The following is a 10,742-nucleotide window of genomic DNA, read 5'->3' on the forward strand; positions in this document are numbered from 1 at the left end:
GACCAGCTCCGGGCGGGCGGAGGAAGAAAAGCGCCTTGGCAGCGCTGCTCGCCTGGCGGGGCCCGGCCGGGGAGCTGGGGCTGCGCCCCGGGCCGCCCCCGCCGCCCCCCAGCGCTGCCAAGGCGCTTTTCTTCCTCCGCCCGCCCGGAGCTGGTCCCGGCCCCGCCGAGCTGCTGTGCGGGGATCTGCCCGCAGAGCCCCTGGCGCACTTCGCCGCGCTGGTGGAGGAGGTAAGGGGGAAAAGGCGACGCCGGGGTCTGTAGAGCCCAATGAAACCTCCTAAATCCTGAGCCATGGGGGCTCTGGGCGTCTCCCAGTAGTGTCCGTGGGGGATGAGCCACGTTACACAGTCACAGGATGCAGTCCTGAGAATGAGAAGCTGTGGCTGCCCCATCCCTGGAAGTGTTCAGGGCCAGGGTGGACAGGGCTTGGAGCAGCCTGGGATAGTGGAAGGTGTCCTTGCTCGTGGCTGGGGATGGAACAAGATGAACTTTAAGTGCACCAGGGTCCCAGTTGTCGTTCTAACAACCCCAAAGAAAACCCCAAAAAGGCTTGACTGGTTATGACATGACTCTCATTAGCAGCCCATGTGATCTGAGTAATGGAGACTAAGCCTGCTACTATTGCAGTTGAAACTGTTGAAGGTGAACTCTGTTTGCCCTGGGGTTGTGCCCTCTTCCCATGGCTCCCTGGACATGGTGGTTGCTGCTGCTGGTCCTCTTTGGTCATGGTGCAAAGAATCTTCAGCACCCTGGAGTGGCACCCTGGTGCTGGACTGCTTTGTTCCTTTTCAATTCTCTATCTGCGTGTAGCTGGTTTTGTACCTTTATCCTCCCCCAAGTCTGGCCACATAAAGGCTGCTCATCACCAGGGGCAACCTGGCTCCGATCCCAGAGCAAGGTGACAGACATTGTTGCTATCCCAGTGCAGAAGAGCCAGAAGCAGCTCATGTCCAGACAAGCCCAGCCCAGAGTTCCCAGCTGCAGGGTCAGTGCAGACCCTGGAACTTCCGCTGATAAAGACAGGAACTGTATTTAGTGGGCTGCAGCTTTGGGAAATAACCTAAAACGTGGCTGTGCTGTACATGCCAGAGGATCTTCCCTCTGCACGTGGCGAGTGGCTGTGCAGGGACAGCCCCTGGGCTCAGCCCAGCCCTGCTGGCCTGTTCATCGTCACCTGCAGGGAACTGCCTGGGATGGTGCTGAATGTGGGTCTCCAGGCTTGGCCAAACCAGGACCTCAGAGCCTGGTGGCCAGTCCATCTCCTGCAGCACGTTTTGTCATAGAATCATCAAATCACATCATGGTTTGGGTTGGAAAGGATTTAAAACTTATCCCGTCCCACCCCCTGCCACAGGCAGGGACACCTTCCACTAGCCCAGGTTGCTCCAAGCCCCAATGTCCAACCTGGCCTTGGGCACTGCCAGGGATCCAGGGGCAGCCCCAGCTGCTCTGGGCACCCTGTGCCAGGGCCTTCCCACCCTCCCAGGGAACAATTTCTTCCTAAATCAAGTCTAAATCTACCCTCCTTCAGCTCTTCTCCATTGCTCTTCCATGACTCCTGCTGTAGGTGATTGTGCCCATCCTGACCAACCGGAAGAACCATCAGGGCTGGCCACGAGTGGTGTCACAAGACATCATCCGTCATGTCCACAGCCTGAAGAGTACTGTCTTCAAGGTTGTTGGCCAAGTGAAGGGCAAGACTTTGCTGCCTCTTCCACCTGGCTCGGAGGGAATCGAGGACATTGATCCTAAAAATGAGAAATTGTGAGTACCAGCCCTTGCTCTCCACTGGATTTTCTTCTGCTGATGCATGTGCTGCTTCCTTTGGGGATCCTCCCTGCCAGACATGGGGACTCTTCTCACTCCCTGTCCTCTGCAGCTCATCAGACTGCCAGGGAGGGGTATTTTGCTCTCTCTGGTTCATGGGCTCTGTCTTTGGGGACTGTGCAACGATACAAGCAGGAAAAGCTCGGGAAGTGGAAGGGGATGTGGACACACAGAGGAGCAATGAGCTGCTTGGATCACTGAGGGAAAACTCCAAACTCTGCAGTCACGTTGCTCCAAACCCTGTCCAGCCTGGCTTTGGACACTTCCAGGGATGAGGCAGCCACAGCTTCTCTGGGCACCCTGTGCCAGGGCCTCCCCACCCTCACAGGGAAGAGTTTCTTCCTAATATCTAATTTAAACCTACTCTCTTTCAGTTTAAAACCATTCCTCCTTATCTTGTCACTCACTGCCCTTGTAAATAGTCTCTCTCATGGGTTTGATTGTTTTGTGGTTTTGAAACATGAATGTGGGCTGTAACTGCAAAATCCAGCTGCCCATTGAGGTAGATCCAACTGGGCAATGCACGTGGACAAGCAGAAAGCAAAGCGACTCTCGTGCTCTGTGTTCTGCAGCCTGGAGCTGATCAACAAATCCCTTGTACATGCCACCGAGTCAGCCATCATTGACTGGAGCCACCAGATCCAGAGAGTGCTGAAGAAGGAGTCCTCAGAGCCTCTCCTGCAAGGCAGCAACCCAAACCCGAGGGTGGAACTGGAGTTCTGGAAGAACAGGTGATGGTGAGGGGCTGGTGGTGCTGGTTTGGGTGGAGGGGGTGCTGCTGCTGTGAGCCAAGAGCAGCTGCTCGGGGTCATGCAGAGACCTGAACCCCCAAAATTGCTCCCACATATAAAATAATGATGTTGGAGTGCCTGGAGGTGGCTGGGCAGTTGGCTGGGTTTAACCTGGCCCCACCACAGTTCAGGGCTACACCGTGAGGGGATTTTGTTGGAAGTGCTGCTTCCATCACTAGGACCAGCCCCAGAGCTGATGGGCTCTCTCCATGCCAGCAGCTGGCTGCTGGTGGTGCAAGAGGGGGGTTAGATGAGCCAGGGAGTGGAATTTCACCTGCCCTTTGTGCTGTGTTGGCTCAGGCTGACTCGAGACAGAGCCCTGCCCTCTGCAGAGCTGTCCCCAGTGCCTGCAGGAACTCCACCTGGCTCCTTGTGGCAGTGCCCTGCTCGCAGCAGAGCTGCTCTCATCTGAACCTGGCACCAGCTGTGTGTCCTGTGGGGCTGGTCCCATTTCCTGCCACCACTGGGACTCAGTCCTTGTGTAACTGCAGAAAATCCTGAATCAGGCCCAGGGCAAGCAGGGGTTTGGGGCACAGCTGGTGCTGCCCCAGCTGGGCTGGTAACGTGTCCTGGCTGCTGCAGGTGTGATGACCTGGAGGGCATTCACAGTCAGCTGACATCGAGGAAGGTCAGGAACATGCTGGAGGTGCTGGAGAGAGTGCAGAGCATCTACGTGCCAGCCTTCCAAAACATGCTCATGGATGTTGAGGCAGGTGAGGACCTGGGACAGCTTCACTGTGGTGCTGACTTTTGGCCTTTGTTCACAGCCTGGGGTCCCAGTGTCCTGTGCCCTCCCTGCTGGGGTGACAGGGTGGCTGTTGGCCCTGTGGGAGGGAGGTGCTGATAGTGAGCATTTCTTCTTCCTTGGTCTCAGGATTTGGGGTTATTTGCACTTGCACTTCTGGCACTTCTGAAAAAGCTGAGACAATTGGGATTGTTTAGTCCAGAGAAGAAAAGGCTCTGCAGTGATCTTAGTCTGGCCTTCCAGTACCTAGAGGGGCTCCAAGAGAGATGGATTTTTTACAAGGGTTGGCAGAATGGCTTCATGCTGTCAGAGGTTAGATTAGATTAAATATTAGGAAGGAATTGTTCCCTGGGAGGGTGGGGAGGCCCTGGCACAGGGTGCCCAGAGCAGCTGTGGCTGCCCCTGGATCCCTGGGAGTGTCCAAAGTCAGGTTGGATGGGGCTTGGAGCAGCCTGGGATAGTGGAGGTGTAGCAAGATGAGCTTTAAGGTCCCTTCCAACCCAAACCATCCCATGGTTCTGTGATTAGATGATGACAATGATGATTCTCTTCTTGTTGGTCCACAGGTTTAGTTCCACAATGATGTCCTGGTTTTATTAATTAAATTTAATTAATTTGTTAACTCTGGTGTAGTTCTTCAGGGTCCAACCACACGGCTGTTCAAAGCTGAGCTGAAGGTTTCACCCAGTCAGGCACTCGTTTCCATGCTGGTACAGTCAGGACAGGTGGGACTGTGGCTGCCAGAGCCAAAGCCAGGCTCAGCTGAGCTCAGGCCCAGCTTGGTGATCCTGCAGCCCATGCAGAGCTGCATTTTTGGAGCTGCCAGGCACGTTGTGGCCTCAGCCTGTGCCCAGAGCCCTGTCCCTGCTCCCTGTCCCTGGAGTCAGTCTGTTGGCTGTGCTGGTTGTGCTGTGGGTGAGCAGGGATCAAGGTTATGGATGTTCAGCACGCATGGGTGGGTGCTTTGTGCTCACCAGGACTGTCTGTTCCCCTTTGTGCCAGCACCCAGCCCGTGACCCCCCCCCACCCCTGCTCGATGGATCTCAGCCCTTCTCCCTCTCTTCCCACAGCTCTGAGCGAGGCTCAGGACATCGACCTGCACCTGACACCCCTCCAGCAGCCCCTGGAGGACATAGAGGCTGCTGAGTTCAGCAAGGTGAAGCCTCTCCTGGTCCCTCTGCTGCACGTGGTGTGCTGGATCTGGGTCACCTCCAAGCACTACAGCGTGCCCTTGCGCATCGTGGTGCTGCTCCAGGAAATCTGCAACCTTCTCATCCAGCAGGTGCGTGGCTGTGGCACCTGTGTTTGCCACAGGAAGGGTTTTATGGAAGTCTCCTCTCTCCTGCTTCCCTCTGTCCTTCCTTGGCAAAGGGCTTCTGAACCCAAGAGGAAGGGTCAGATGAGAAGTCACCGTTTGCTGTGGCAGCAGAAGTGACATCTCCGGTGTGATGTGGCTCTTCCAGGCCGTGGTGTACCTGTCTCCAGAAGACCTTCTGAAAGGAGAGATGGAAGAGAGCCTGGGCAAGGTGCAAACAGTGTTTGACATCCTGAATGCCTTCAAAGGGGCGGTCGAGGAGAGACGGGAAAACCTGCACGTGTATTATGAGCCAGGCCAGGAAGTGAGGAAGTGGGACTTCCACACCAGGCTGGTGTTTGCAAGGCTGGACAGCTTCCTGAAGAGGCTGGAGATGGTGAAGGTGAGACTCTGGAGGTATTGCAGCCATCAGGAGAGCTCTGTAGCCATGAACTCCCTTGCTGGCATCTTCCCTCCCCCTGGCTTCCCCTGATGCCAGGGGATGGGGCCACTCTCTGTGCTGTGTGGGCCCCCCTGACACTGAGGCCAGGACCTTGTTTGACCAGATCCTGCTCAGTGCACCTGTCAGATTTGCTGCTGTGTCCTTCTGCTCAGGCTGGTGGGTGTGTCAGTGCTCCCAAGAGTCCTCTGGGACTTGTGCTCTTGTCAGGATGGGGGTTATGGGGCTGTGAATAAACCAGGACAAGCTCCTAGGCCTCCTGTGGCCCTCGGAGACCCTAGAGCTGGACATCTCCTGACTTGGGCAGGGGGGCTGGGGAGGAGCAGGGACACGTTCCAATTCCTCACCAGGTCAGCCCTTCACATCCCAGTGCTCTGTCCAGCTGGGGGGCTGTGGGGTGCCCCTGTTTGCTGTGAGATGGTCAGCTGGGGCAGGGAGTGTCCTGAGTGCCATCACCCCTCAGCCTCCAGCGCGGCTGAGGCTCTGTGAGTACCTGTTCTACACACACTGTGCACACCTGTGAGCTCTCCTGCAGTTTACAGCTCACTGAGTCTGCTGTTCACCTCTTTCTGAAGTGAATCTGTTTAGGGATGGCCCGTTCCCAGCAGTGGGGTCAGATGGGCACTGCACAGGCTGCATTTGCCTATTCAAAGCCAGGTCCGGGTTGCTTTTCTCCTCCTCTCATCCTCTGCACTGCAATAGAAGGTTTTACTGGTTTGCCCACGCTGTGTAACTCACTCGTTCTTTGATGAGCTGTGTTGAAAACCACAGTGGCTGACAGCTATTTTTAAACTACTCACAGTCGTAGAATCACTGAGTGGTTTGGGTTGGAAGGGCCCTTAAAGATCATCTCAATCCAACTCACTCAGCCCGAGCAGCCTCGCTGTGCCCATGAGCTCCCTCAGCCTGGCAGCAGGCACGGCTCTGTGGTGTCACAGCTGTTGTCATCTGCCTGTGTCTGAGCCTGTGTGTGCCTGCTCTGGCTCTGCAGGGCCTCCTGACCACGGCTCTGGACCTGACACAGCTGGAGAAGATGGAGTTTGGCGGGATGAAAGGGAAGGCCCTGGGCCAGCAGGTGCTGGATGTGTACGAGGAGTTCCAGGAGGGGTACCAGGTGTTCTCAGAGCGAACCTACGACTGCCTGGACCTGGCCAATGTGGTAGGTGGGACCAGCCCCTGGGAATGGCAGCAGCACAGCCTCGCTTGCAGAGAGCAGCTCCCTCTGCAACGGAGCCCTGCTCCCTCTTTCCCAGCTCCTTCCTCCTTTTGTTATGGTTTGATCTGTCTCTGTTGGGAACAGGGAGCTGCTGGCCTTTCCTGCAGGCACTTGGGAGTTCCATATCTCAGAATCACAGAATGAGCCAGGTTGGAAAAGACCTCTGAGATCATTGAGTCCAACCTGTGACCCAACACCTCCTCATCAACCAAACCACGGCACTGAGTGCCGCATCCAGGCTTTTTTTAAACACATCCAGGGACAGGGACTCCACCCTCTCCCTGGGCAGCCTATTCCAGTGCCCAATCCCTCTTTCAGTGAAGAATTTTTTCCTGATGTCCAACCCAAACTCCCCCTGGAGCAGCTTAAGGCTAGCCTACATTGCTGGTTCAGCGAGTGCATCTGTGGGTGTTTGGGGTGCTGGTGTGGTGTTCAGGCCATGCTCAGGGTCAGAGAGTGCAGAAATAGCCCAACTTGCCTCCAGGCAAAGGCAGTGCTTTTTGGACTGTGGGTCCATCCTGGAGGGCCATGAGCTCAGCCATGGGACAGCACAGAAGTGTCCTCATCTCCGTGGGGCTTGCCTGGAGGGTGGCCAGAGGAGTGGCTTAATTCCTGGTGAGTGAGAAGAGGAAATATCTCTGGACTGGGAGGTGGCAGGCACCTCCCCGGTGCTTTCTCAAGCTCAGGACTTGCTGTCCCCTTTCCACAGGAGTTTGAGCAGGATGCCTTGGCTTTCCAGCGTAAGGTAGAGGACATTGACCGTCGGCTGGGCACTGTGTTCACCCAGGCCTTCAGCGACGCCGTGGACCTGGAGCACATCTTCAAGGTTTGTCTGTCCCCTCCCTTCTCTCTCGGTGAGTCCCAGACAGTGCTGGAGCTGCAGGCACGTGGGGCTGGGGTTTGCCCATGGGATGGACTTGGTTAGTGATGCTCAGACCCGTGGGTCCCTCATGAGCAGTGTGGCCCCGGAGCTGGGAATGGCTGGGGGTGTCCCTGCTCTTCACCTTGTGACACAAAACAGGCCTGTGCTCAGTTTGGGGAAGAGCAGTCAAAGAAATGACTCAAATCAGGCTTTTGGATGGCAGGAGTTTCACTGATCTCTCTGGGAGCTGGGAGGAAATGCTCTGTGTAGGGTTTTCAAGGCCAGGTTGGATGGGGCTTGGAGCACCCTGGTCTAGTGGAAGGTGTCCCTTCCACCCCAAACCATTCTGTGATTCTTGGATTTCCTGGTGAAAACTGCTGTTAAAAGCAGGTGATCGTTGTTAATATCAATTTGTTAACACATGGATGCATTTCAACTTGGGAAACTGAGGTTTGCTCAAAATGAGGTGGTTTTGTTTACCAGTGAATCTATCCTCCAGAGAAAGTAAATGGTATTTTCTGAAAATATTCAGTATAATTGTAAAAAAAAAATGTAGAAAACGATAAGTGATAGGATTTATCCTTCTGAGTTGTTGTGGGGTTTTTTTTTTTAAATAGCAAATTTTGAAGCACTTGAAGAATGCCAGCTGGAATGTGGTTCCCCCACAGTGAAGGTCTGAGCATCTCTGTAACAAAGACATGCTTTGTGATACGGTTTGGTGGTGGGATCCGGTCAAAGGTTGGGCTCGGTGATCTTGGAAGTCTTTTCCAACCTTAATGATTCCATGAAAGGCAGGAACTGCTTGGCAAAGCAGGGGGAAAACCTTCCCTTTGCCAACGTGCCCAGCAGTGCAGGTCTTTGAGCTGCGGAGGAAGACAAAGCACCTGCATCCGTGGGGAAAATCCCAGTGGGACTTTGTGCAGGGGTGTGAACTTTTTCCCAATTCTCCCCCTGCACAGCTGCTGGCCATGTTCCGGAACCTTCTGGAGCGCCCTGTGATCGCTGCAGCTGCTGCTGACAAGGTCCCCGTCCTCCTCAGCATGTTCAGCTCTGCCCTGGACCAGGCCAGGCTCATCTACGCCGGGCACACCCAGGCGGGGCTGCAGCTCGGTGGGTGCCCTGTGCGGAGGAAAATTGATTTTACAGGAAATTGGATTGAGATTAATTGAAGGGGGGAAAGAATTTGGTTTTGCTAAGGAAACCAGAACTTCCCAAACTGCAAAGGTTTTCAGCTTCTGTAGTTCCTAGTGGGAAGGGAAATGCCTGGGAATGCTCTGTTCTTGGCATTAAAGCAGTGCCAAGATCCTTGTTTTAAACGTTTGTGTGTGAGGTGTGGCTGGGATTGAAGGCACGTGCTGAGCTTGTTTGCAATGCTGTGAATGCAGAGCATGCGAGGGGGAGGTGGGAATTAAGGGTTTGGTCAGCCTTTTCCAGGTTTGTTACTTCCTGGGAATGCTGGCACAGAAGCGAATAGGAAGACTCCTGTCAGATTAGGAGGATTAGGGTTAGGGTTAGGTTGTCTTCCTGGACAGCAGCCCATTGCCTTGCCTCAGGAAGACTGTTCTGGAGCCAGGCAAGCCCAGGAGGGGCAGCAGTGCTGGGACCAGTGCAGGTTAACAGAGGGAATGGGGAGATTCGTGGAGGGCAAGTCCAGCGTTTGCTGTGACTTTGGGGAGTGTTGTTCTGTGGCTCTTACACGGGATGGTCCCAACCAGAAATCCCTTCCTCAGCGCTTGTGGGAAGCAGGGAATCCACCCCGATCTCAAAATTCATCAGCTCTGCTTCCAGGACATGCCAGGTTCCTCCTCTGATCGCCTGTTCCAAATCCAGAGGCACAGGGCCACTTGTAGTTCCCAGACCTAGATCGTGTGACAGAGGTTGGATTTCAGGAGAGCAGCCTGGAAGCCAGGGTGGTTTTGTGGGGCTGAGTTGCTGTGGGTGTCTCTGGGCTGGCAGTGCTCATGAAATGCTGTTTCCCTGTGCCCTGCCAGGGTTCCCCCCCCTGCACAAGAACGTCCCTCCCGTGGCTGGAGCGCTGGGCTGGGCGCGGGAGCTGCGGGCGCGGATCCGGGGGCCCTTGGAGCGCTTGAGGCACATCCCACGGCTGTGAGTGTCTGCTGCACATCAGCTGCTGTGTGAATGTCTGGAAATTTCATCTCTAGTCGATCTTTAGATGTTCTTTCTGTGTTGAATGCTATCCAATGGCTGTAGCTGAAACCATCCTTAGTGAAGAGGTGACAAGTGGGTGCTCTGGAGCCGTTCACTTCCCTGCCGTCTTTGTTTTTTAAAGAAGCTCATTAATTGGATTGGTTTTGAAGTGGCTGAGAGGCACACTGGGATAGTAGATGGGTTCTTCAGCTTTTAACACAGCCCGAGGTTGCGATTAAAATAGGTATTGGAGCCTTTCTCACTGTGATTCCTCTCAGCACAGTCTCCAGCACGTCCCTGGGAGCAGCCCAGCTCTTGGCTATTGGCAGAAGACAACTTTCTCGGCATGAAACAAAGGAACAATCTCCCAAGATCAAGAAAACAAACCAGGGCTGGAGTTCTCGTCACTAAAATCCTTGTTACTGTCTTGGAGATGTGTTTAGCATTGATTTTAGCCCTCTGCTTAGAGCAGTTAATGACAGGTCCTTCAGCAGGGTGGTGTGAGGCTCTTTCCCATGTGCAACTCGAGAGGGAGAAAGGATTGAAAAGGGAAAACGAAGATGTGTGTATACAGGGATATATATGATGTATGATACATATAATCTATGTATTATATGTTATTGCATATATTTTATGTATGTTTTTTCCTATTCGTGATGTGAACAGTCATTCACACAGCTGTGACCTGCATCTAGTGGAACACAACTGTGGCAGAAAACTGCCAAGGGTAAAATGTTGAAAAGTGATGTTTGGTAGCTGATTTTTCCAGCAGCCCTGGGCCCTTCTCCCCTCCTAGGTCCCCATTTTTCAGGTCAATGTGGGAACACCTGAGAGAGAGCACAGGGGGCTGGGCAGCCTGTGTGCAGGGAGAGGATTTGGGGTGATGTGGCGGGGTGAAATCCAAGCAGACTGTGCTTGCAGGCTGTGGGGGGCCTTGGGAAGGGGTAAATGCAGACTTCAGCCCCCAGGACTAAAGGTGACCCCTGTCTGTTGTGCTGCCAGGAGCCTGGACTCTGCCCGTGGAAGAAGGGTGGTGCAGAAATACGAAGAAATGATCCGGCTGCTCGACAGGTACGGGGGGCTCAGGCAGGGCTGAGGAAAGGCTCCCTTTCCCTAAGCCACCTTCCAGCTCTTGGCAGCCCAGGGCCTGGGAATGTCCCTTTCTAAGCCCAAGGGAATTTCCTGCTGGGAGAGGAGGAGGGATCCTGTCAGCAGGTACCACGGGTTTGCTGGGATGGCTTCAAATGAGAATCCTGCAGGGGAAGAACGGGGGCTCTGCAGCCCAGAACGAGCTGCTGCGGGGTGGAGGAGCTGCTGTGGTGGAAAACCTGGGCTGGGAGAAGTCTCTGTCCTCTGGTGCCCATGCTCTGGCTGTGTTTGCAGTGGCTGTAACGTGT

At 54.6% G+C, this 10,742-nt stretch overlaps 1 protein-coding gene across 1 annotated transcript in view; it reads left to right on the plus strand.

The window, feature by feature from the left end:
* Window positions 1-10,091, plus strand: part of LOC121661669 (dynein heavy chain 9, axonemal-like) — a 10,810-nt gene extending 719 nt beyond the window's left edge. Inside the window, exons 2-11 of the mRNA XM_042022085.1 lie at window positions 7-230; window positions 1,570-1,766; window positions 2,402-2,560; window positions 3,203-3,333; window positions 4,436-4,647; window positions 4,829-5,062; window positions 6,111-6,278; window positions 7,045-7,161; window positions 8,157-8,307; window positions 9,189-10,091. Coding sequence (XP_041878019.1) covers window positions 7-230; window positions 1,570-1,766; window positions 2,402-2,560; window positions 3,203-3,333; window positions 4,436-4,647; window positions 4,829-5,062; window positions 6,111-6,278; window positions 7,045-7,161; window positions 8,157-8,307; window positions 9,189-9,307 — 1,712 coding nt within the window. The 3' untranslated portion in view covers window positions 9,308-10,091. The remainder of the gene's footprint in view (window positions 1-6; window positions 231-1,569; window positions 1,767-2,401; window positions 2,561-3,202; window positions 3,334-4,435; window positions 4,648-4,828; window positions 5,063-6,110; window positions 6,279-7,044; window positions 7,162-8,156; window positions 8,308-9,188) is intronic.
* Window positions 10,092-10,742: the final 651 nt, after the last annotated feature.

The sequence above is a fragment of the Corvus kubaryi genome, unplaced genomic scaffold, assembly GCF_017639235.1.
Source record: "Corvus kubaryi isolate FWS band 111438036 unplaced genomic scaffold, C.kubaryi_AGA036_p1.0 37187, whole genome shotgun sequence".
NCBI classification, from domain to species: Eukaryota; Metazoa; Chordata; class Aves; order Passeriformes; family Corvidae; genus Corvus; species Corvus kubaryi.